This window comes from Chiloscyllium punctatum, chromosome 11 (genome assembly GCF_047496795.1).
Source record: "Chiloscyllium punctatum isolate Juve2018m chromosome 11, sChiPun1.3, whole genome shotgun sequence".
NCBI classification, from domain to species: domain Eukaryota; kingdom Metazoa; phylum Chordata; class Chondrichthyes; order Orectolobiformes; family Hemiscylliidae; genus Chiloscyllium; species Chiloscyllium punctatum.
The window spans coordinates 98927656-98955068 of NC_092749.1; the positions used below are offsets into that span (position 1 = coordinate 98927656).

Here is a 27413-nt window from a genome sequence, read left to right on the forward strand (position 1 = left end):
ACCGGGATTAAAGTCTCTGGGGGCGATGAGTGTGAATCCGAGGTCCCTCCCAGTGAGTCTTGAAGCCGCCCATCAGGCATTGGCTCCGCCCTGGGTGTTAAATACCATCGAGTGAAGCTGGCTGATGCGAGCAGACGGAGTCAGTACCTTTGTGTTGCTGGGAGAGAGGGAGCGGGGGTGAGTAACCTGTGCCAGGTACAGTGTGTAGGAAGCTCTCGGCATCACAAACACGGCTCCGGCCGGGACTGCAAGGGAGGGACACATTCGGGAGGGATGTTAAGAGTGGGGAGGGAGGTCTGAGAGCACAGTGGCCTGTTTATACCCCCCCCCCAGCAGAGGAGAGTGGCCTGTTTCTTAATCTGTGATCTGCCTTTCTGTTGTTGGGCTGTGTGTGTTCATGGCACGTTTTGTGTCTGTACTGTTTCTAATGTGTGTAGCAGAAATGTTGACGCGGCTGGTTTTATTTTGCAACAGCTGGTTTTATTTTGGGAACTGTTCTGGTTGCCCCACACAGGCAACAAATGTGTTTGAACTTGCAACTGTGTGCAAATGGGTGTAGCCATGGCAAGTTTGCTCATTGTTTCCCGAGTTCACTTTTTCTTCAAGTAGTTGAAGGCGAGCCGGCTTAATGGAAATTGGGAATACGATGGTCCAGTCAAGTTTATCTAGTGGCTAGTCATCTTAGTCTGGCCCAGGACTCTGTCATCTCTCCTTCAACCAACAGTCTACACCCTCTGACCTAATGGACTGCAGTCCAGAAGTACTTCAATGTTATAAAGAACTTTGGGTCCTTCCAGGATTTGACAATACAGGCACTCAATTTGACAAATTTCCAACCAATACGGTTAAATTCGTATTTCATGTAAAATGCAAATTTTTTAGCCAATTAAATTTTATATCAATTTTCCATTAAAATATCTCTCTTCAGCAGTTACTCCAGTGTGATGGAGATTCCTTTTTTTATTTTCACACTCTCTAGCTTGTGAGTCAAAGTTTAACCAGTGGCAGTACTGAGGAAGGTCTGCAATGCCTGTAGTGCAGTCTTGCAGATGAGATGTTAAACTGAGGCCCCTCACGTGGAGGTGGAAGATTCTACCCCACAGTTCTGACAAATCTCAGAATAATCGCAGCACACAATGAGGCCAGTCAGTGTCTTCGCCCTTGTCTGAAAAATGTGTCGCTGGAAAAGTGCAGCAGGTCAGGCAGCATCCAAGGAGCAGGAGAATCTCCAAGGAGCTGAAGAAGGGCTTATGCCCAAAACGTCGATTCTCCTGCTCCTTGGATGCTGCCTGACCTGCTGTGCTTTTCCAGCAACACACTCTTCAGCTCTGATCTGCAGTCCTCACTTTCTCCTTTGCCCTTATTTGCAGGAAGAGTAGGGAAGTACCCCAGGTACTGGCTCCTGATCCCTGTACATTGAACCACCCCAAAACCCCAATGAGATGTCTGTGTGGCCAGAGAGTAGAGGTTTTCATATGTTTGAGCTGGGGCTTTGGAGTTAGGTTCGTTCCCTTTGTCATTGCTTCGGGAAAAGGTTCAGGCTTTCTCAGTTGGAGAGACTGATCGTGCTGAAATCGCCAATATTTCCAGCCCTGATAAAGTTTCCCTGAAATTGTTAAGACTTAGCAACAGACTAGAATCGCAGACCAAGTAAGGACAGTGGGCCATTTTCCCCTGAAGGACATTGATAGTATAATTGGAATGAAAAGAACTGTGGACACTAATTCAAAAACAAAAATTGCTGGAAAAGCTCAGCAGGTCTGGCAGCATTTGTGAAGAGAAGTCCGAGTTAACGTTTCGGGTCCAGATGCAGTCCCGAGGAAGGGTCACCAGACCCGAAAACGTTAACTCTGATTTCTCTTCACAGATGCTGCCAAGACCTGCTGGGTTTTCCCAGAAATTTCTGCTTTTGTTTCTGACAGTCCAATGGGGTTTTCGCAATTGTGCAATTACAGATATTGCATGTTAACAATTGCTGCTAACAAACTTGCAAATTGACCAAAATATATGTGCTTTGTAATTCTTGCAAGGTCAAGGTAAAATAGCAAATGAGAGGCTGGGGCAGGAACATATTTTTTAATCCTTACAGCTCATCAGGTGTCATCAGATCTAGTCTTCAGACCCACAGGAAACATTGCTGACAGCATCTGGGCATGAGAATGTTTAACGGAATTTGAATAGTATAAGGGTATGTTTTAACCCCATGGTTTAGACAAAGAACTCAACCAATTATTGGACATTTTGCATCAAGGGGAAATTGTTATGGAACACCAATGTTGTGTTGATTTACCACCCAGGTCTTTTCCTGGCTTTTAAATATGCCATAAAAAGTCTCAGCTACAATCGAGAACTGCTGAGTTTCTCCAGCAATTTCTATTTTTGTCTCGACAACAGTTTCTTTTTGGTGCCAATTAGAGCTGGGTCAAGCTAGCACTTGCTGGTGTCTGTCTAATTCCTTGAGGTTAAAGTAAAGTATAAATATATGTAAAGTAGATGCTTGTGTAAACTGGGGTTAGTGCAATGATGCTGTCAGATGCTTATTTGAATTTTCTTGCTTGTATTTTTAAGTAAAAGGAACCTTTTCCATAAAACTTAGTCTTGAATTGTTTGTTCTGGGTGCTCAGACTCAGTAGACAGTTTGTTTTGTCGAGAGTGTGGTGCTGGAAAAGCACAGTAGGTCAGGCAGCATCTGAGGAGCAGGAGAGTCAACGTTTCGGGCGTAAGCCCTTCTTGTGTTCTATTTGTGAAAGGAACGATCCACAAAACCTTATAGTTGTCATAACTACTTTCTTTGCTCTGGGTCGACATCATGATTCTTTTTTAAATTACTTCAGTTTCGCAACTTGCCACAGTGTGAATTGTACCCACAACCTCTGAGTTAGCAGTATAAGGTCAGAACCACGAGGTTAACATCCTTTTGTAATGGCCATTGCACTGAAGTTTCCAGTGAATCTATCTTACAACAGGATGCAGAGAATGTTGCAAAGTGATTTAAGACCTTGCTGTTGAATTTGTAACTGGAACTCCTGACATTTGGTTGCCAGAGCAGAGAGAACAATGAAGCACTGAACAGCACTAACCTCTCGGTTGTCTCTGTTTGCTCACAGGACAAGTTGATGTGAAATGGCTTATCGCAACAGCAGAGAAAATAAGAGGAACTGCACATTTGTCAGGATTTTCCTGCCTCTGATTATTGCCATCGTTTTTCTTCAGACATCTGACTGGTGAGTGTGAAACGATGCATGGGGAAGTTTTGCGAAAAGTTCCAGTCTTGATGTTATTGGAAATGGCAGGTGTTCGTCACCTTCCCTCTTTAGGAGGGAGTTTGGGTGTCTGTTTTGATCGGTGTGCGACAATATGAATTATTTGGTGCAATAGTAAAGTGAACAGTGAAACCTGAGGGAGGGTGGAGGGGGAGTTAGAAACCTAAAACTTGGAAGGTGTCAGGGGAAATCGGTCGGCTGTTTGTTTTTGAGAAAAAAGTAAGATCTTTGAGTTTTTATGGTATATTGAGAAAGTTACAATAACTTTTAAAAAATACCTGTTAGGCAAGAGGGAAGATGAGAAAACATATTTGTACATGTTTGTATAAACTGGGATTAGTCCATTTATACATTTTGAGTAGAAGGTTCCTTTTACTTAAAAATATGAGCAAAAATAATATAGTTGTAAGGATTAGTCGAGGGAGGCAATAGCCTAGTGGTATTATTGCTTAGCTGTTAATCCAGAGATGCAGGGAATATTCTGAGGACCTGGGTTTGAATCCCACTGTGGCAGTTGGTGTAATTTGAACTCAGTAAAATCTGGAAGGAACAGTCTAACGATAACTGTGAATCCATTGTTGATTGTCGGAAAAGGCTATCTATCTGGTTCACGTGGAAGGAAACTGCCTGGTCTGGATACATGTGACTGCAGACCCACAGTAATGGGGTTGATTTTTAACTGTCCGCTGGGCAATTAGGGATGGGCACCTAATGCCGATCTGGTCAGTGACACCTTCATCCCGTGAATGACTAAACTTTTTTTAAAAATCGGAATTCAGTGACTGCTGTGTGGCAGGAGTCTCTTTTGAAATATATCAAAAAAAAATTGGAAAGGGAATTTGCAGGGCTATGGGGGAGCAGAGGGGATTTCTATCTCAAAGAGCTGGCTTCGGCATGATAAGTTGAATGGTTCCAGGCTGGACAATTACAACTTCACCCTCCAACTACCATTAGCTTTGCTCCTAGTAAGTTGTTATCTGTAGTTTCGCAAGCCGTGTTTTGAAAGCGCAACCTCGGAACTGGAGCTGTGCAGTTCTATGTATTTTGTTTGAGGTTTCAAAGTCGCAAAGTGGTTTTGCACTGCCTCGCTGCTGGGTGAATTGTCTGAAACTGAGTGAATCACATGAGTTCACTTCGGCTGCTGCAGGCAGAGCTTCAAAACACTTGAAGTCAAGGACCATATTTTCTAACACTTCACTTGCAGCAGCAACAAATCAAAGGGCTTGCTGGTTTCAGATCAACTGTCAGGTGATGGGCATTTCAAATCACTAACTGTGTTATTTGATGAAGCACTTAAACAAGACCAATGTTAACATACAATGAAATGCCAGTGACACGGAACAGAGAACTGTAGAGACATTTTAGGACAGAGACTGTGTGGCTGTATACTTCATAACCAGTGTTGGTGACTGAAACTGAGAGGATATCAGCATTTAAGAATGGGTTAGGTAGATGGGTTGACCGAAGAACAGGAACAACGGCAAATGGGAACACATTATCACCATGATCCATGTACCCTTTGTCAACTGGTCTGCTGAGTTCTTACATGAGGGCTAACAGTTTGAGACAGATTTCTGGAATGAGTTCCTGTCAAAAATGGAACTAAAGGTGACCATCTGACAGTATTGCCACGCAGTAATTGTAGTGTGTACCATCTACAAGATGCAATGCATGAAGTCACCAAGGCTCCTTAGACAGTACCTTGCAAACCCACTACCACTGTCAACTGGAAAGACAGGGGCAGCACAGAACCTGCCAGTTCATCTTCAAGCCAGTCACCATCCTGACTTGGAAATATATCACTTGTTCCTCCAATGTCACTGGGTGAAAAGCCTGGAACTCCTTCCCTAATGGCATTGTGGGTCTTTCTACAGGACATGGATTACAGTGGTCCCAGAAGGCAGCTAATTACCACTTTCTCAAGGATCACTAGGGGAGATGGATAATAAATGATGGTCCGGCCATGGCACCCACAATCGCATCTCCACACACACCAAGCCTTGTAATCCCATGGGTTGCTTTCACCATGGCCAAACCATTTCCACCCACTATTGGGCCCCATTAGCAGCTTCTCTCTCCTCCCAAACTCACCATAATCTACTCCTTTGACTGTCCATCTGCTGTTCTCACTGAGCTCTATCTATCATTTCTTCCTCCTCCACCTCTTTACAGTCTCTCTCTCTCTCTCTCTCTCCGTCTCTGTATATGTGCGTGTGTCGCATGCGCTCTTACACTCTCAGACACACCAAGTCCCTCCTACCTGCAGGTAGTCCTGAAGAATAGGCCCCGGATCCAAAATGTTAACTGCTTTCTCTCCACAGATGCTGCCAGGCTGTGTTGAGTTTCTCTAGCTATTTTTGTTTTTGAATAAGATCATGTATTGCATGGGGATTTAAAAAGTCATTCTTTCTATTCTCATCACCGGTTGTTCCTCCTCTCAATTCCTGAAGCCTGGGCCTCTGTGTTGGGCTGTGACTCTTTCAGGGACAGCAATCCTCTGATAGTAGGCCATTCTTGATCCTGGATGGTGAGTGGTAACCAGTCATTCAGTGGTGGGATCAGCATACTGTTAACCTTTACACAGATTCACCTTTGCAGCACAGACTGCAGGATAGTAAGGACCAGGAACCCCAACTGATTGCTTTGCCCCTCCACCCCTACCCCTGTCCTGAGGAGATCAGTTGAGCAGTTCTGCCTGCCATCCCTCTATCAGGAATTTTCTCTCTGCAGGTCACTGCCACAGTAATGGTGTATCCTGTGAACAATTCCGTGTGCAATTCACGTCAGCTATGGACATTGGGCGAAGTTTCCGATCACTAATAAGAGACCTATGGTATATTTAAACGATAAAAGTATGCGCTAACTATGCTTTTTGTTCTCTTGTAGTAAAAATCATCAATGGCACAGCCTCAGTTTGTCTCATCATTGGCCTCAGACTGTGTGTTTGGTGAGTCTGTACCTGTTGCTATGTTGTGGTATTGACTGTTTTTTATCTTTTCGTTTTAAAAAAAAGTGTCCTAAAATTCAAAGACGTGCAAAGTTTGTTGATTATCATTTGCTTTTATTTTATTCTGTCCACTATCACTTCTCGTTCTTGCGTAATGTTACTTGAATCTATTTAAGTCAGTGCAAAACTTAGATATACATGACTCTGCGAAATGGTCAATCACCATTTGAATCGTCCAGTATTTCAGCTTCCTCATATCAAAGCTCCATGAGTTGCTGCAAGTCAGTCTCTGTGTTTTTGCTGTAAATTGTGTAATGTGCACCCAGGCACTCCAGTGAATGTTCAGTAGCTTGATTCTGGGACTGGCAGGATTTTCCTGTGAGGGACGGTTGAGTGTGTTGAGATTGTATTCAGTGGAATTTAGATAAATGGGTGGAAATCTGATTGAAAAATAGAAGGGTCCCATTCTAAGGGGAGCCCTTGGTGTCAAGGTAATGTCACTGGGACTGGTAATCCAGAACCCCCAAGATAATGAGTCCCATTATGTCAGGTAGTGAAATTGGATTTGGACACCAAAGGTAACCCAATGTTTATCATGTGGACATTGTGATATTACAATAATCAACATCTGGTTCACCGCTTGGTCTGCGACTCCAGACCCACAGCAGTATGATTGCCTTTTAACTGCCCTCGGGATAATTTGAGCTTGTCTATGAATGCTGGCCAAGCAAGCGACACTCTCATTATATGAATTAATTTTAAAACATCCAGTGGGTAGGTACAGGGAAGTGGTTTCCTGTTGTGGGAATGTGCATGACAACAAGGTGTAATCTTAGAATAAGGGGTTGAGCATTTAAAATAGAGATAAGAAGAAATTTATTCTCGGTGGGGGTAATTGTGGAATTCTTTACTACAGAGGGCTGAGAAGTCTGGGTCATTTGAGTATATTAAAGAACATGATCGGCAGGTTTTTAATCAGCAGGGCAATGAAGGAAGTGTCAGGAAAGTGGAGTCTAGGATTATCAGATCAGCCATGATCTCATTAAATGACAGTGGAATCGATGGGCCGAAAGACCCCTTTCTCTCCTATGTCTTAGATGTGTATTTCTTTGCTTCATTGTCTATGTAGTATATGATTACATGTCGAAGCACTTACAGCCCATGGTTTCCAATCTTTGATTATATTTCAAAACAAGTTAGATGTCAGTAACCAGGCCAGCAGAGGCCTGGCTCCAATCACTGTGTTTTGGATCGGGCTGAAAGGGGAACTGCTGCAGTCAGTGTCGGTCCCTTGGGTGTTAAGGGACAGAGAATTGGGAGCCAGCGACTCCAGTTGGAGGTGAGCAGGACATCGAGGTGCAGGTGGCTTGTGGTTTCTCCCCGGCCTCGGGCACGTTTCTGCCACTTGCTATTAAGTCCCACGCCGGACTTTGACCGGCTTGAGGAATTTTCTGAGGTGGCCAGGCATCTGCCGGACCCCCTTGGGACCAAAAGATTCAACTGTACAGGGGAGCGAGGGACAGAACAGCTGAGAATGTTAGTGAGGGAAACTCTCATTTCTGAATGGAACTGAGCAGTTTGCCAACAGAAGTCACTTTTTAAATAAAAATAAAAGGACTCTGGTCCCTGACAGTAAAACACTTTTTTAAAGTTTTATCTTTTGGGTCACTTTTGATATGTTTTAAGTGATTCATATCAATCTTTGTGGAGATCCCAGTTGACTTTTAATAAGGCTTTGAGGAATTCCAGATTTGAGGTGATAGATTGGATGGTATTACAGGGGTTTGTGACAATGCTGTCACTTTACAAAGGTTATTTTGGTTTTTTTTTGTTTGAAGAGAGGTTGTAAAGGCAGAGGTGCCAAACTGACTACTGGAGACGGCCTAAGTAAACAATTTAGGAGGACTTCAGGTGTTTTTTAAAGAATGTTGGAACAATGGAAGCAGCTTGAAGGGGAGTGGCCAGTTCTCACAGACCAGACTTTCGAATTTTTTTTAGCTTTAGGAGTCAGAAGCTGTTTGGGGTCCCAGAAAAGGTGGAGCTTCAGTGAGCGTATCCTAGCTGCTGCTTGTTTGAAATCTCTCTTGATGTTGTTTCCTCCTGAATTGGAGAACTGCATGTAAGAATCTGTGTCTGAATTTACCTTTTTGCTAAGGAATTTATTTATGGGATGTTACTATATTGGAACAGTTAATAGGTACTGTGTCTATTATTCAGTCAGGTTTTCCTACAGTTAAGTTATTCTCAATTTCTCTTTCTTTTGTTCACATTTTAACTACAGTTATAGAGCCATAGAGCCATAGAGACGTACAGCACGGAAACAGACCCTTTGGTCCAACTCGTTCATGCCGACCAGATATCCCAACCTAATCTAGTCCCATTTGCCAGCACTTGGCCCATGTCCCTCTCAACCCTTCCTGTTCATATACCCATCCTGATGCCTTTTTAAATGCTGTAATTGTACCACTTCCACCACTTCCTTTGGCAGCTCATTCCACACATGCAGCACCCTCTGTGTGAAAAAATTGCCCCTTAGGTCCCTTTTAAATCTTTCCCCTAACATCCTAAACCTATGCCCTCTAGTTCTGGAATCTTTCCCCCCCCCCCCACCCCAGGAGAAAGACTTTGTTTATTTATCCTATCCATGCCCCTCATGATTTTATAAACCTCTATAAGGTCACCCCTCAGTCTCCAACACTCCAGGGAAAACAGCCTTAGTCTGTTCAGCCTCTCCCTATAGCTCAAACCCTCCAACCTGTTTGAATAAATTGTGTTTTGCTTAGGGTCGAGTTGTTTGACCAGTCACATCACATTTGGAACATGCACTTCGCATCTACCTTTAAAATAAGAAAAGTTAGGGTCTAGGCTACCTTAAAAATATTTTGAAGGGGTCTGGTCTCATCCATAACAGGCAGATTGGCTGCCTCCTGTTTCTAATTTGTCTGTGGGTAACTGATGCACAGAGAGGAGCAAAGGCTGGGAAGTGATGGAGGGAAATGGATGTTAAGAGGGATTGTGATCTGAGTTTGGCACCTGGGAGACTTTCAACGACAGGGGATGAGGCAGCAATGCCTTTGGCAAGGGAGTTGCAGAGAGCAGTTTGTGGGGTTAGTTCCAGTTGTTCTAGCCTTCCGATGTGATCGATCACCTGCACCCAGCGAGTAGCTCTGATTATTTGAAGATGGTTTTAACTCCCTGACATTGGACAAAGTAAAGTTTCCACATTCTGAAGTGTGGTGCTGGGAAAGCCCAGCCGGTCAGGCAGCATCTGACGAGCAGGAGGGTCAACGTTTCGAGCATAAGCTCTTCACCAGGAATGTCATTCCTAATGAAGACCTTATGCTTGATCTCCAGCATCTGCAGTCCTCACCTTTCTCCTACATTCAGACGTTGTTTCCACTTACGATGCTGCTCCGCCAGAAGGAGGAGCTTATCTAACGGCTTAATGTTGGCTCTGTGCCAGCAGTGTCTTGCTGGCGTTTAAGCAAATTGATTAAAAATATTTAAAATATCTCCTGTAGAGGAGACACATGGTATTTATAAAAAAGCCTAAAATACAAATGTAGAGGTTAATTAACATCAGACTGAGCCAGATTTCCAGCAAAGCACCTTTGAGTTAACGGTGCAGCCTACCATTAGAGTAGGTGGTTTGAGTTTTGACAGCAGTTCCTTTTGAGAAGGGAGTTGGAGATGGGTGGGAGAGGGGCGGGAGGTGGGGAATGCTGATGGTCACCGTGATTGTATTTCCATTTTGTAACCTCTACAGCGGAGCAAACTTTGAAATAGCCATAACTTTTCTGCGAAGTCATATCTCTTTTATTTTTCTCTTTTTTTTTTTCCCCCTCAGATGGCGAGTGAAGCCTGCAAAGTTCCTCAAAATATTGATTACTGGACAGTTCATGGCCTTTGGTGAGCACATATCTACATTCACATCCTATTCCAAGTAATGTAAATTGCGCAACTCCTCGTTCACCAGCTGTGTCGGGTATTACGACAAACAAAGCACTCCACAGCCATTGAAAGGCAGGAAGCCGGGAGAACGCAGCAAGCCAGGCAGCATCAGAGAGGTGGTGAAGTCAACGTTTCGGGTATGACCCTTCTTCAGGGTTGGGCCCATCCCCAGCCCTGAAGAAGGGTTACACCCACAACGTCGACTTCTCCATCTCCCTGATGCTTGCTGTGCTCTCCCGGCCTGCTGCCTGTCTAATTTGGATTCCAGCATCTGCATTTTTTTTTGTCTCAAATGAAATCTGGCGTGCAGTCACTGGTGGTTCGTAGCAAGATCCCACAAACAGCAAATGAGATGAATTACCAACTAATCTGTTTCTTGCTGGTGGCATTTGAGAGACAGCAGTGTGGGAAAAATTCACTACTTCTTCCTTTGACTAACTGCAGGCAATCTTTTCAGGCCCTCAGCCCAGCCCCTGAGCAAGCCACTCAGTTCAATGCTATTAGGGACGGGCGCAGCCAGCCAAGTCTGCATCCCACGAAGGGAATAAACAAAAGAATTTGGTCTTTATTCCTTTACCGCAAAGACCCTTCACTTTTTTTCTTTGTCACATCCCAGGGTGTGACCATGCACAGGTCAGGGACTTGGAGTTTGGTTGCAAGCTCAGAAAATTAAGTTCGGTAAAATCTAATCCTCTGTCATGAGACAAGCGAAAAGATCCAGCAGAAAAGGCAGGCTGTTATCCAAAAGCCAACTTGTTCACAATTGTCTGAGGTGACATGTGATTCCAGTCGCATGCTGTTGAAGTGTCCTCATCAGTTATTTTATTTGCACAATAAGTCACTTGACCAGCTGAGGAAGAATAATAAGTAACCCACATCCTGAACAGCTTCTGGAAAACATTCACTTCCTTTAAATGTGTTGTCAGGGGGTCATTGCTTGGCCAACTCCCATTGAACATCATTACTTGGGCGGGATACCTCAGACTCCATTGCATCCTTAAGAAATCCACTAACCAAAGTAAGCAGCAACTTGCGCAGTCATCCACTTTGAGAGATTTTAACACTGCAACAGAATTCAGTTGTAACAAAATATTAAATGCTTTGCAGGATTATCGTCAGGGTTGTACAGCACGGAAACAGGCCCTTCAATCCAACTCGTCCATGCCAACTAGATATCCTAAATTAATCTAGTCGCATTTGGCCCATATCCCTCTAAACCCTTCCTATTCATATTCCCATCCAGATGCCTTTTAAACGCTGTGATTGTACCAGCCTCCACCACTTCCTCTGGCAGCTCATTCCAGACACGTACCACCCTCTGCGCGAAAAAGTTGCCCCTTAGGTTCATTTTTATGTCTTTTCCCTCTCACCTTAAACCTCTGCCCTCTAGTGCTGGGTCTCCCAGCTCAGGAAAAAGACCTTGACTATTCACTCTATCCATGCTCCTCCTGGTTTTATAAACATGATTGCAAGGGAACTCCGAGGAATATTTTTTCCTCCTTCTGCCGCAGATAGCAGTTTGGATCGGAGAATTTCACACATTCACCTCCTCCAACGAGCACCAGTTTTTCAATTGACATCAATGTTGTTCCAGATGGAGGGAGCAGGTGACGGAATTTCAGGCCTCCAAAATGAGATTTGTGTACAGAAGCACAGGCAAAATGTACCACCTTGACCCAACAACGTGGCAACAATTGAGATTAACTTGTTGTTTCAGGTGTTTTGGGAGATTTTTCACATGTGCTTTTAAAAATATTATTTGTCTCTTTTTTTTCTCTCTCTCCTTTTTTTCCCCTCCTTTCTTTTCACTTTTTTTTTCTCTTCCCTCCCTCCCCCTCTCCCTCCCCTCTCTTTTTTGTCTTTTTATTTCTCTCAAGTCCAACAGAATGCTCACTCTCAAGCAACAGCAGAATGCTCACACACTGATTTTTTTTTTGCCCCTTTTATCCCCTTCTTTTTCTCCTTGTCCCTCCTTAATTTGGGATAAACAATCATATCTTCTGAGTGTCAGAAATCCAGATTTTAATAAAAATAAAGAATTTAAAGGTGAATCGTTAAACTGCCTTTACTTCCCTTTATTTCGAGCTTTTATTTCAGAACAATCTTAGTGTTACAAACAAGCTTGCTCAACATAAAACAGGACCTGATTGCATGGGACTAGTCAAACCATAAGATATGGGAGCTGAAGTAGGCCATTCAGCCCATTGAATGAGATTACAGCGATCTGATAACCCTCAACTCCATTTTTTTTAAAAATATAGGCCCAAAGGAGATGAATTATGCAACAAGACCTGGCATTTTGAAATCCAAAATGTAAAGGTGAGTACTTACCTTCATTTACACTGGTATTTGTACAGTGGAGCCCTCTAAATGTTTACTCGGGCACATTGCTGTTTATTTTGAAGCAACGTGATGCACAAAATGAAATAACAAATTGGGGTTTATCCTTTTAAATGAAGTGCATTTAGTGTAACCTATATCACTTTCTCAATACTTGGAGTTCTGATATCCGTGGGCAATCAGTACTAAGCCCCCCCCCCCGCATTTGCGGAATCGTTTTCTGCAGTTTCACATACCCTCGGTTTACCATGTCTGGAGCACCAGGGACTGGGGGTTGCAGGGAAGGTATGTTTCCTATGTAAATGAATGGGTTTGCTTCTATCCGTGGTTCCAGGCTTCTGCAGTAGGTCCTGGAATGTAACCCCCAACTGGTACGGGGGGGACTACTGTGATCACTAGCATTTACTGTGTTAGAAATGGGAGAGTGAGATTGAAGTTTTAACATTTAAAGAACATTGTTTACTTTAATTTTGTATGACACTCCAGTGTTGGTGAGAAGTGACTTTGCTTTCACTGATATTGTAGTTATACGGTTAATGGTAACCTGAATCTGAACTGGAAGGGAGACTTAGTAACACAGAGGGCATGGTTGAGGTAATATTATTCGGTTTTCTTTCAAGACCTATTTGCTTTTTGCTGACTGGTGAAGGAACTACAAAACCTATCTCTCTTTCTAATGATCATCTGTAAGCGAAATTGCACCTCAATGATGCTCAACCATGGTTTCAGAGTGTATCATTGTTCAGGACTGACCATTGTAAGAGCGAAGGGTGGCTTGTATTCCCTGAAATAAAACCAACTTTGTGACTGCCTCACTCTTGGCAGGAAGCGAGTTTCTCTAGAATTTTTGAGAGCACTCAGTAAAGTTGGTTTCTCTGGAAAGGATGGATGAGCAGCTACATTGTATGTACATGTAATGGGAGATTTGAAAACACAGATGGCTCAAAGATCATGAGCAGGAATTCTATATTCCGTTGACATCAGGTCACTACAAATCAAAGAGAAATAAAGGTTTAACTAGGAACTGTTTACAGTATGTACATGGAGCAAAGCCTGTGAGTTACATTGTGCTAAGAAGTACTTTGATCTATCTGTTGCCCTTTCCCATAAGCCCTCCTTCCCCCAAAGACATGTTTGACCAGCGAATGGCCATTTGACTGCCCCAGCTGCTGACCCTCATTGTCGCCACCTGCTGGTAGCAGTCTTGCTACAATTAGTTGGACTGGGTCTCCAGGGAGCAGAGTCCAAACTTTGCTCTGTGCACTGCTATTTACAGTGCCTTGAACCCAGACAGCGGCAGTACTGATTTACTTTGACTGTGATGGAAGGCATATTTATGATTAAAGTCCATGAATATTTATTCCATGTCTGAGTCGGATGCACTCCAGTTCTCACTTCACTTTGAGCCTGAAGAGTGATGGCCATGGACACAACTTCTAATGGTTCTCTTTCTCTGCAGGACATTTTACCTGAATTAAAACTCTGGTGGCCTGATGTGCTTCATCCCAACAGTACTCAGTTCTGGTATGTCTCTTTGTAAACCTTCCATTATTCAAGGCACTTTCTGTTATTCACTGCCAATAGAAAAGTAGTCGCAAGTGGACATTTAACACTGACTTCTCTCAGTTGTCTTGCATTCTGTTCATGAGCACACAATCCAGTGACACTGCCGTGCAGTATCGAGCGAGTGCTGCACTATCAGAGGTGCCAGCATCCCCATTAGCAACTGAGTAACAACCTCTGTTCAGTTTGATTCTAACCTGCCCCTCAACAAACTGGGTTTTTTTTTACACATCCCAAATGTAAAAGGAATTCAAGGGCTCGGAGCATCTGTGGTTCCAAGACTCCCCGTGGTGCTTGCATCGCAAAGTCCCAGATAAGTGCCACTGCAGAGTTTCTCAGATTCAAGCTACAAATCGAGGGCCCAGTCAGTGTAATCTCAGTTTTATATTTGGACCACCACTGCTACCCCCACCATCAGTCTGTGGGTGGACAAGCAGCCAGGTCTTCAACATCTGTGGACAGCCAGAAACTAAAATGTCCTCCACTGCTCGAATGGAAGAGGCCATGATTGTGATGAAGCCAAGAGATGTGTCTAACTTTCCTTACAGCTTGGAGTTTGTAACACATCCCACCATCCTAATTTGGAGATGAGCTAGCTACCCGGCATGAAAAGGGAAAGGAACTGAGAATAACTCTGGAGAATCCAGCGCCAACCTGAGGAAATGAGTGAGCTTTAATCAAGGAGGGAGATTTTGAGTCATGTTGTCTGGGAGATAGTCCCTGTAGCAGCAGTTGCCTGTTGAAATAGTGTTTAGTCAATGCTGCTTTTAGCCACAGAGAATGGAAACAGACCCCGTGGTCCAACCAGTGCACATAGACCATGATCCCAAACTAAACTAGTCCCATCCCCGCCTGTATTTGGTCCATATCTCTCCAAAAATGTCTTGTTCATATACTTACAACATTTAAAAGACATTTAGGTAACTCGACCAACATCTACCACTTCCTCTGGAAGTTCATTCCTTACACCAACCACTCTATGTAATTTAAAAAAAAACAAAGCCCCTCCTCTTTCTTAAATCTTTCTCCTCTTACCATAAAAATATGTCCCTTAGTCTTGAAATCACCCACTCTAGGGAAAAGACACCCGCCATTCACCTTATCCATGCCCCTCATGATTTTATAAATGTCTATCAGGTCACCCCTCAACCTCCTATGCTCCAGTGAAAAACAAAAGGTCCCAGCCCCTCCCTTTTGCTCAAATCCTCCATTTCTGACAACATTCTGGTAAATCTTTTCTGAACCCCCCTCCAGTTTAATAATATCCTTCCTGTAACAGGGTGATCAGAACAGACGTTTTGTTATGGCAGAAGTTTAAAAGTTGAAATCCTGGTTCATGTGATCCTTTCACCCAGTTCCTGCAAGTTTAAATTTTGTTTAAAAAGTTACGGATTTCTACAGGGCTTGTGACACATTTTACTTCGTCTTTGAATGCCAAACTAATTCCCTTTTTTTTCCAAAAGGGTTCCCAGCTGCAATAGCATGAGGAAATGATGGTCTAGTGGTAATATCTACTGGATCAGCTAATGTTCTATTGACATGGGTCTAAATCCTACCCTGGAAGATGGTGGAATTTAAATTTTTTATTCATTTCTAATTTAAAAAAGAAGAAACTGGAATGGATAGCTCTCTTCTGGGATGGTGGTCATGAAGCTATCATTGATTTGTCATTTTAAATACATCATCATTCATCATGTCCTGAAATCTGCCACCCTCAGCTGGTCTGGTCTACATGTGAGCCTGCCCTGTGAAATGGCTGAGCAAGGGTAATTGGAGACAGATTGGAGGGGTACAGTTAGTAAGTTTGCAGATGACCCCAAAATTGGAGGTGTAGTGGACTGTGAAGAGGGTTACCTCCGATTACCACAGGATCTGGACCAGATGGGCCAATGGGCTGAGAAGTGGCAGATGGAGTTTAATTCAGATAAATGCGAGGTGCTGCATTTTGGGAAAGCAAATCTTAGCAGGACTTCTACACTTAATGGTAAGGTCCTAGGGAGTGTTGCTGAACAAAGAGACCTTGGAGTGCAGGTTCATAGCTCCTTGAAAGTGGAGTCACAGGTAGATAGGATAGTGAAGAAGGCGTTTGGTATCGTTTCCTTTATTGGTCAGAGTATTGAGTACAGGAGTTGGGAGGTCTTGTTGCGGCTGTGCAGGACATTGGTTAGGCCACTGTTGGAATATTGCGTGCAGTTCTGGTCACTTTCTTATCGGAAAGATGTTGTGAAACTTGAAAGGGTTCAGAAAAGATTGACAAGGATGTTGCCAGGGTTGGAGGATCTGAACTACAGGGAGAGGCTGAACAGGCTGGGGCCGTTTTCCCTGGAGCGTCGGAGGCTGAGGGATGACCCTATAGAAGTTTACAAAATTATGAGGGGCATAGATAGGGTAAATAGACAAAGTCTTTTCCCTGGGATCGGGGAGTCCAGAACTAGAGGGCATAGGTTTAAGGTGAGAGGGGAAAGATATAAAAGAGACGTAATGGGCAACTTTTTCACGGAGAGGGTGGTATGTGTATGGAATGAGCTGCCAAAGGATGTGGTGGAGGCTGGTACAATTGCAACATTTTAAGAGGCATTTGGATGGGTATATGAATAGGAAGAGTTTGGAGGGATATGGGCCGGATGCTGGCAGGTGGGACTAGATTGGTTTGGGATATCTGGTTGGCATGGACGGGTTGGATCGAAGGGTCTGTTTCCATGGTGTACATCTCTGACTCTGACTCTATAGGTGCTGGTCTCGCCAGCGATGTGCCCACATCTCCTGAGAAACAAAGTGTCTGGGGGAGAGAATCCCACATTCTAATCTCTGATCCCATTTGCAATCATATGAAATTTGTGCACTCCTCCCACCCCAAAGAAAAATCCACTGTCTTAAAGTCACAGGACTGCTTACCTTTCCGAATCGTTAGCTCTTCTGTTCAGTCTTCCCTTTTCCTCACTGCCACAAAAAAGACAGAACCTTCATTTATCGTAAACTCCTGTAGCTCCCTCTGATTACAGTGCTAATATCCTTTGTCACTATGTTCGTCCGGGCTGTGGCTTCATATTGGTGGGTGGCCCAGAGTCAGGGAAGCATGCTGAAGAATTAAGGGTCTTCCTGGATGTGTCTGCATGATTTGACCAGCTCTGACAAAGCAGAGGAAATAGAAACATGCCCAAAGACAATGAAAATGGGTTGTTCTTTCCCCAACTTGGGCGTTGCCCTTCAGGTACTCCTGATCCCTATGGATCTGGAAGTGTCCTGAAGTTGTTCCCTCATGCTGAATGACGACGGAGATTTGATGCTTTTCCTAACTTCAGTTAACCCATGGATTGTGGGTCCTCCTTTGAGAATATTTTGTAATAGCAGGCATCTAACCGAGAGATCCTCTTAAGTATCTCCTTCTACATCTATAGTGGTCTATCCATTCATCTAGTATGCTGGTTCATTACAGTAAGTTCAGATTTTATACAGACATAATTGTCCTTATTTAAGTATAAAGCACTCATCTCAGACCCTTTTTTCTCCCTTTTGAACTGAATGTAAAAGTCAGTGACATTGAGTTCACTGCTACCCAGAGTACATTTATACTGTAATCATTAATTCATCTTATTACCTGACAGTCTGATATAGCATGCAGTTTGTTTGGCTGTATCCCACCAGGCTAGTAAAGAGAAAGGGGGCATTACACTGCTGTGGACTCAGGTGTTATTGGCTCGAGTTTCTGTCTCCATTACTATTACAACAGCCATGGCTGTCCAACTGAGAGAGAATTGAGTTTTCACACAATGAATTTTTAGAATTGTAATTCCTACAATGTGGAAAATGGCCACTCGGCCCAACGCGTTCACACCGACCCTCCGAAGAGTAACCCACCCAGACCCATGTCCCTAAATTTAGGCCTGACTCGTGCACCTAACCTGCACATCCCTGAACACTATGGGGCAATTTAGCATGGCCAATTCGCCTAACCTACACATCTCTGGATTGTGGGAGGAAACTCATGCAGACACAGGGAGAATGTGTTGAGTTTGCACAATGGGCCAAGGCTGGAATCGAACCTGGGTCCCTGCTGCTGTGAGGCAGCCGTGCTAACCACTGAGCCACCGTGCTGCTCCTTGATGTAGCCATTACTGTTCAGGCTCTCATATGGAGGAGGTCCTCTGGGCTTGGTGACGGACTGCTTGCATTTACACAGCATCTTTAACTCAAAAATGGCGCTCCTTAGAACTTTACTCAGACATGGGTACCAAGATGGAGGAGGAGATTTTAGGAAAGGGACCCAGAATTCGGGTCAAAAGGGGTTCAGATTTAGGGAAGGCCTTGAAAGAAGAGAGGTAGCTGTAGAGTCAGATCTTGGCACCGGCTGAATGTGTCAGAGTGTGGCACTGGAAAAGTACAGCAGGTCAGGCAGCATCCAAAGAGTGGGAGAATCGACATTTCAGGCATGAGCCCATCATTAGGAAACATCGAATCCCCTGCTTCTCGGATGCTGCCTGGCTGGCCGTGCTTTTCCAGCATCACACTTTGCGACACTGGTCTCCAGCATCTGCAGTCCTCGTTTTTCTCCTCCAAGCTGGTTAAGCAATGTTGGAAGAGTAGGAAAAACTGTCAGCAACGTGGAGTGTAACCTGGGCTGGAAAGATGGAGCTAGGCTGCTCCCTTTAACCACATCCACCTCTCTGCACAGGAAACACGAGTGGGAGAAACATGGAACCTGCGCAGCTACATTGCAATCCTTGAACACCCAGGAGAAGTACTTCAGCAAAACCCTGGACCTGTTTCATAAAACCGACCTGAACAGGTAACCCCGACTGCTCTTCATTCCCACTTTAAATCGATTTCAGGCTCGTAGCCAAACCTTTGCAAATGCTTTTAACGCAGACCCAAGTGGAATTTTCTGGGATTTTTTTTTTAACCAATCTTTCGACCTTTCCAAAGCCAAGGGAAAAATCCCCAAGAGGTTTCAATGTACAAAATGGGAGCGTTAGGAGTCCATTTTGGCCCCTCGGGCCTGCCGTGCCATTCTTTTGTGTATCCAATTCCACGTTAACATGTACACTTGATAACCTTTTGATTCTTTTTGCCGAACGACAATCTATCCATCTCTGCCTTGGAATGATTTAATAATCCTGGTTCCACCACTTCCTGAGGCAGGGGGTACCAAAGCAACATATTTGTTCACTTCATCCGCCATTAACTCTCCATTTTTACTCTCTAGAGGATCAACACACTTTTTTTTTGTTCTTTTCAAATACCCATAGAAACTCTTGCTGGCTAGCTGACTGTCTTACGTTTTTCATATATAGACAGTTCTTTCTGTTGGTTAACGTTTTGGTCATTCCTTATATTCTTACCAATCATCTGACCTGCCACTCACCACTGCACAGTTGTATACTTTTTACTTCAGTTTGATGCTTTCCCTAACTACTGCAGTTAACCATGGATTGTGGGTCCTTCTCTGAGAATATTTTGTAATGGCAGGTATATGCACACAATCTGCGAGATCTCCTTAAATATCTCTCTCTACATCTGCATTAGTCTATCCATTAACCTGGTTCATTACAGTAAGTTCAGCTTTCATACTGACATAGTTGCCCTTAGTTAACATTCGTCTCAGACCCATTTTCCCCCTTTTTCAACCAATGTGAATTTCAATGGCATTGAGTTCACTGCTACCGTGGGATGTCTTTACTCTGTAGTCATTAATTAATCCTGTTTCATCAGACAATATACAGTGTCATAGCATGCAATACGGTTGGTTCCAGAGCATGCTACTCTAAGAAACTATCTCAAAGACTTTCTATGAGCCCCTTCAGCTACTGATTACTGCCTAGGTGTGTTTTTTCTCATTTGTTGGTTTGTATATTAAAATCCCACCCAAGATTATTGCCATGCCTACAGTAGAAGCATTCAATATTTTGTATACTTTATTTTTTATATTCTTGTATTCTTTGTCCCACACTGGGGTTGCCATTAGGGGCCAGTCAATTGTACACAAGAGTATCTTAAGAGCTCTCGTGAGCTGTAGCCTTGATGCACAGTCCCCATTATCTGTTGATCCACATGCCACGAGGTTAGCCCCTGATCCCATTCCATTTTTCCCATTGTCTCGTCCAGTCTGCCTCAGTAAACCGATTGCAGCCCTCTGCTGCACAGAGGATTAGTACTGCATTTTTTTTCTAAATGCATAGCAAGTCCATGCCACGATCCCTTGCAGTTAATGAAGACTGTGTACCTGTTCTGTAATACATATTAATCTTTAATTATTTTTTAACTGCGCCACCAATTTGTGTACTGTGTTGGAACTTCAGAATCGAATAGATCTTAACCATTTGCAAGATACTCACTGATCACCTAGCTCCTTTCCTTGTTGTAGAGCAAGACCAAATGGTACAGGACAGGCAGGGTTGGAAAGCAAAAGAGAATGAACTCTCACCTCCTTTTCACACCCTCTTCACCAAACTTCCCATTCCCCAGGCTCTCAATATAATTTCCTCAACTGCATTTGTTTGCCTCCTTGTAAAGGCGGCTCTGTTCATATTTAAGTACTTGAATGCATGCTCGTTGCCACAAGAACTCCAATATCTCCCATCCACTCACTCCCCAGTCACCTTTATCTCTTTCCCCCCCCTCCACCCGCCTTTGTGCATGTGAAACTGTAACTTAAAAAAGAACTCCATTTGCTCAGTCCTTCCACAGTGGTGAGAATAAGCCTGATATCCATTGCCATCCCGGTATATGCAGCAGAACTTTGTGGCTATTTATTTTAATGCAAAGATTTATTTACTAACCTTTGACCATTCGTTTTATTCAGTGTTCTTAAGAAGTTTAATATTCTCCCTTCGTCCAACTATTATATGGTAAGGACTTATTGGTGTTTGTCCTTTTTCACTCCCTTGCTTTTCTGCTTAGTTACACAGTTGGCTGTACCTCTAACTATAATATTCTCACATTTAGTTGAAGGTCATTGAAAATGCGCTCGTGTCAGTCTATGGGGTTATGCCGAAAATCCAGTGCCTTAAGGTAATTTACACTTTTTATTATTGGCGTGAATAGTTCAGATCAAAACCTGGTTTCAGGTAAACTAAGTTACACTGAGATCTTGATCTTATTTCAATTTCATTTCTCCGTTTTTCTTTCGTATTTTATATTTCTTGTCTAGCCAGCCTCACTGTAGATTGATGCAATCTAAGAACTGACTGTGTTGAGTGATTACGTGTTGTATGTGTTGAATGGTGGATTGTTACACTGTTAGGATTGCAAGGAATTATTTAGTGTCTGCGTCAAGTTTTAATCTCCTCAAATCTGGGAATTAGGGTTAAAGAGTGATTTACAAGTCAGAGATTTAACTCTGCAATTGCTTGCCCATCCAGTTGTAAAGGCTTTTGCTTGATTGTAATAGCATTCAGATATATTTTGTTGTTTTCATTTCAAACTCAATTGTATCTTTTTTTTTGTTCTTTCCTCCACTTTCCCCCCCCCCCCCCCCAGCCAGAGGGAAGATCAGCTCAAATCCTGGGTCAGATTGAACTGTGTTTCAGCAAAGACTTCGACCTGCTGAACTGCACACATGATGTATTCAGCACCCACACTACTGAGAATGACAGACAGTATGCTAACTATTTAGGTTTATCAGTGTGTGACCCACAAGAGCAAATCTCTTACCCTCCAATTGAGCATCTGTATTGAGTGTGAGAGTTTACTGCTAGTGGTTTCTGTTCTGCAGGTTCACTGGACTGGACAGTACAGCACATTGACTTCTTTGGTATCAGATACAATGCAGCTGTCAGTTTGAGTACAGTGTCAAATTTTAATATCAAGAAACCATGCTAGCATTGCATGATGGGTCAGTCAGTTTTTTTCCAAAAGGCAAATTAATGTCACCAATATGAATTTCTATTTTTTTTATGACTTTTATTTTAGCCATTTCCAAAATCATTTTCACTTGTACCAGCACCATTTTTCATTTGGTGTGGAATTATTTAAAACAAATGATTTTAAAACTGGATTTCAAAGCTCATATCTGCATTACTGCCAAGTTAAGCTATAAGCTGGCCTTATCATTCCAGTTGATTTAAACTATGTATTCAGTAGTCACCAGTTTATTTTATGACATTTGGTGTTGAACTAGCAATACCTAATTGTGGTGCTGATCCTTTTGGGCAGGAAACCAAAGTCATTGATTTATCATGTAGAGGTCAAGGAATGCTTAGACCTTAAAGCTTTAGTCACTTTTTCTTGCCGAGTTTTAGATTAGATTCCCTACAGTGTAGAAACAGGCCCTTTGGCCCATCAAGACCACACCTTCCTCTGAAGAGTTAACCCCCCCACACCCCCACCGACTAATGCTCCAAACAACTATGGACAATTTAGCATGGCCAGTTCACCTGACCTGCATAGCTTTGGACTGTGGGAGGAAAACAGAGCACCCGGAGGAAACCCACGCAGACACAGGGAGAATGTGCAAACTCCACACAGACAGTCGCCCGAGGCTGGAATCGAAGCTGGGACCCTGGTGCTGTGAGGCAGCAGTGCTAACCACTGAGCCACCGTGCTGCCCCTCATCTCTCACCCGTTGTAAGCTGAAGGTGTCTTTCTTGGCTACTAAAGCAGCCCAAAGAACATGGTGCCCGCCTTAGACTCAGGTGGAGAGTCTGAGCTTGTACCAGGCTTCCACTCCACATTCCCTGCTTATGGGCACACACACATCACTGTGATGTCCCCTCCATACCCTACCTCTGAGGCAGTGCTGGCTTGTACACCTGGAGGTTCCTCACAACTAGTGGTTAATGGGCACAAGCCCGCACTGGATCCCACATTCAATCCACCCCGATGCTGCTTCCTATAAAGAGAACTGTGTGTGTGGCTGCTTTGGTAAATTTAAAATCTCCCATTCCAATACAAGCCTTTTGTCCCGTCTCCCTGCGCTTTATTTGATAAAGAAAAGTACTTTGTAGATCTGTCTCAGTCTCTCTCGCTGGAATCATCAATCACCCGTTGCGATAATTCCACCCTTAAACATATTGGAGATGGGTTTCAACATACTTTTAATGAATAATTAAACTAAGCTGTTTCGAGACAATGACTCAGCTAAAATCACTTGCATTTCCGAGACACTTTCTTAAATTTGAGGTCTTTTGTGTTTTATGTAATATTTCATGAAAATATTAATATGTATTCCAATAAATCATTGAATTCATTTAAATTATAACAATGCAATTCTAACTGAGCTGGATGATTTTACAATTCTGTAGTCAAGAATTTGCCTTTCCCAAGTACATCCCAAAGCCTCCCTGAAACATCGATTGTAAGGATTTGCATCAAAATGTTTAGTCCTACGAGATCATTTTAATAAAAGAGAAACAGAGGGGGTGATGGAGCAGAAATTCAATCAAGTATAATGGAGGGATGAGCAATACATGTACCCTGTGAACAATATATTTTTTTAAAAACTGTATGAGAGATATCCAAGAGGCACTCACCTGCTGTTTGTCTCTGGTGGATTTGTGGTGCTGGAAGAGCACAGCAGTTCAGGCAGCATCCAACGAGCAGCGAAATCGACATTTCGGGCAAAAGCCCTGATGAAGGGCTGAACTGCCTGAACTGCTGTGCTCTTCCAGCACCACTAATCCAGAATTTGGTTTTCAGCATCTGCAGTCATTGTTTTTACCTTGTTTTTCTCTGGTGGCCTCTTACAAAATGTTAATGCTTTTTTTTTGTAAAAATCGGGATGAAGTTCTTTAGCTGTATCCAATAATGACAGAACTCGCTGGACTATGCAGAACTCTTCCTCTGGTTTTTAGACAAACCTAGGCATAGGAGTGAGCCATTCATCGATCTTGGCTAAAGAGCTCCTGATGCCGCAGTGTGGGGAAACTTGCCTCCAGTGAATGTCGAGGCAGAAGCGTCAGGGACAAACGTTCGATACCACAGCTTTGGACCAGACTGTGTCTGCAGTACTAAAGTGGGAAAGGTCTGACATACTAAAAATTGCAGCGCGGGAGTGTGTCTTGTACAATCCACCATGCAAGTTATTTTGGGTCTCCAAGCGTCCATGTGTTTAAACACAATCAGAAAGTGGTGGAGAAAGTCAGCAGTCTGGCAACATCTGTAGGGAAAGTAGTAAAAAATAACAACATTTCAAGTCCATAATGACTTACTTTGAGCTGATGGGTCTGAAAAAATTGCCAACAGCAATGAGAGAGGGGAGGAGCAAATGGAACCGGTGGGGAGGGTGCTTAGAGCAAGAGGAATGCCATTGGTAGGAGAGGAGGGTGGATCATGGGTGGGATCATGGGTGTTAAGAGTCAGAGATTGAGAGCAAACCTAACAATGGAGTACTGTTCATGTTCTAAATAAACCTTCATTATCAAGGTCACTTTCTCCTGCCTGTGTTTTTGTACTGTGCAATATGAATAATGTATTACAGCATGGATATGAATTGTTCAATATTTACAGATGGTTTATCGTAACTTGTCTTTTAAAGAAAATAAAATTAACTTGTATATTAAAATCACCCAGGAAGTCTGGATTTAATCTCTTGATCATTTTTAGGTTATTTCAAGTGGCTGGTCAGTTAACAAGTAGGCCTTTTGTATGTTTTCCTTATTGCAGACTAGGAATAGAAGTTAATATTTTTTTATTAACCTGTCCATTTTGTTATTCAAAGGAACAGGAGAATCGACGTTTCGGTCATAAGCCCTTCGCCAGCAACACATTTTTAAGCTCTGATCTCCAGCATCTGCAGTCCTCGCTTTCTCCATTTTGTGTTATTAGCTGTTTCTTGGTTTGAATTTCTTGATTACTAAGTTCAGTAGGTACTGTTCAAGATTATATGTCAACAAGTCTTCCTCCAGATTTGTAATATTGTTGGAACTCCTTTGGTGTTATTGGCTGAGCTGATTATACATCATTTCATTCAGCAATATAAGCAGTTGCAAATTTTATTAAATAGGACATGTTCAAGATACAAGTTGAGGGCACATTGACTTTGTCAGTGTATTTTTTTTTGAGTACATAGTAGGTTGGTGTTTCCATTTCCCAGGGACCAACACATTATGTTAGAAGTATTTGTCTGGAGATCCTACTTGAAGTATCAGGGCTCTTTGGAATTTCCTTGGGTCCAGCATTAAAAACTTGGGGAGGGATTTTGTGAGCAGTGCTAGAATACCTACTTTTGGATCAAAAGGTCCTGGTTCAGTTCCCACTTGCCCTGCTATATCTCATAACATGTTCAAGCACAGTTTAAAAATCACACAACACCAGGTTATAGTCCAACAGGTTTAATTGGAAGCATTATCTTTTGAAGCACCACTCCTTCATTCAAATCATTTTCAAGCAGATTGAGTAAAAAATCTCCAACATCATACAGGTTTAAGTATTGAGTCAGCCTAATGTGCAGGATGTGCAGCTAAGATTGTCAAATCCATAAAGCAGAATTGCTCTAAATCCACGTTACTGATGCTGATACAGGATTTAAAAACCCAAACTAAACCTTTCAGAGATTTTACAAATGCTGATCAGCCAGTAGATTTTCCAGCATTTGGTGGTGTACTAAATTTTCAGTATTTAATTTTTCCAATTTTCATTTTAAAATTGATGGCTTTTGTTTTTGCAGTATCAGAGGTCGAGGGATCATTTTATAGAGGTCTATAAAATCATGAGGGGCGTGGATAAGGTGAATAGCCAAGATTTCTTTTCCCCAGGGTCAGGGGAGGGGAAAGGAGTCCAAAAGTAGAGGGAGTAGGTTTAAGGTGAAAGGAGAAACATGTAAAAGGTACCTGAGGGACAACTTTTTCTCACACAGGATGGTGAAGGTATGGAATGAGCTACCAGAAATGGTGGCAGTGGGGATGATGACCGCATTTAAAAGGAAGAGTTTAGAGGGTTCAGTTTGGCATGGACGAGTTGGACTGAAGGGTTTGATTCTGTACTGTGTAACTCGATGACTATGACTCGATAACTGGTTTTTGATGGGGATGTTTTTCGTCTCACTGCAGTAATGGTGCCATGGACATTGACTTCATTTTAGAGATTTTCTTTGTTCTTTCTGTATATTACATTGTATCAGACGGGTACCAACCTACAGCATCACATGAGGTTCAGCTCTGATTAGACTGAACTTTATATTTTTAACTTTTAAAAAAAAAATCTGTTCCATTTGACTTGTAGGTTATCCTAAGGGCAGTTGGCAGAAATGACACATTTACTGTTAAATCCATGGGGGGGGGGGGGGGGGGTTCATGAGTCTCTTTATACAATATGAAGTGCCTTTGTGCCACTAATGGGGTTAACTGAGAGGTTTTTCTGTTAAAGTGGATAATCAAGTAGATTATTGTGGTGAGAATTTGGGAAGGAGGGAGGTGCAACAGGACCTCTGGGTTGTCATAAACCTAGGTGGTCAAGACAGCAAATGTTAGGTTTGTGATTGCGGAGATGATTTGTGTACAGGAGCAGGGATATCTAACTGCAACTGCACAGGGGCATTGGTAAGGTCACACCTGGAGCCTTTCATGTAATTTTGTAGTCTCCTTATTTGAGGAAGGACGTTCTCGCTGTTGAGGGAACGCAAAGAAGGTTCACCAGACTGATTTCTAGGATAGCAGGACTTTTGTACAGGGATCAGTTAGGATGATATTCACAAGAGTTGAGAAGAACAAGGGGTGATTGATTCACATAGAAACCTATAAAATTCTATAGACTTAAACAAGATCGGTGCAAGATGGATATTCTCAATGACCCAGGCTCACAGGCCTTTCAGGACAACAATGCAGAATTTCTTCACACAAAACTGTTGAGGCCAAAATATTGAAGATCGTCAAGAAAGATGTAGATAAAGTTCTTAAAGGTCTAATGGAATTGAAGTATACAGGGACAAAGATGGTGACCAATTTTGCAGACAGAGCAGACGTTGGAGATTCTGTTCTATTTGTAGGAATGACCCTAATCTTCCATTCATTCAACATGTTGCCATGATTGTTTCTATCCTATACCTGCTGCAGTATTTAACTGAAGCACAATATAACATGAAGGACTTGACATGGAGCGCAACGATTTCAGATAAATGTTGCCACCATTTTGATTACACCCCTTCCCCCACTGTGTCATATTTGCATATCGTGCTTCTCAGCAAAGGCAACCTGTTTTGACTATTCACACCTATTTTGTAACGATCACTTCTTTACTACCACCTTTGTCTTTTGTTCTAGGCCCCCTCAAGCTTCTTTTCTGCTGGCTCCCCCTCAGTCTTTGTCAACAGCATAAAAACATCACCTGGCCAGTCCCCTTCAGTTCTGAAGAGACTCAAACATTAACTTTCTCTATCCACGGCTGCTGCCAAACTAGCTGAGTTGGAGCAGTTTCAT

General features: G+C 42.9%; 1 protein-coding gene across 4 annotated transcripts; it reads left to right on the top strand.

Moving 5' to 3' along the window:
- On the top strand, window positions 1-24565 carry rnaset2 (ribonuclease T2). 4 transcript variants are annotated; one of them, XM_072581389.1, is made up of 10 exons: window positions 1-177; window positions 3108-3224; window positions 6150-6210; window positions 10058-10119; window positions 12423-12480; window positions 13961-14025; window positions 18737-18850; window positions 20864-20909; window positions 21007-21072; window positions 21541-24565. In XM_072581389.1, exons 2-10 carry the CDS (start codon window positions 3124-3126, stop codon window positions 21736-21738), a joined length of 771 nt encoding a protein of 256 aa, XP_072437490.1. In that variant the 5' UTR covers window positions 1-177; window positions 3108-3123; the 3' UTR covers window positions 21739-24565. The 4 variants fall into 4 exon arrangements, with proteins under 4 accessions (XP_072437490.1, XP_072437493.1, XP_072437491.1 ...); XM_072581392.1 differs by having other exon boundaries at window positions 21545-24565; XM_072581390.1 differs by having other exon boundaries at window positions 84-195.
- The last annotated feature ends 2848 nt before the right edge of the window (window positions 24566-27413 follow it).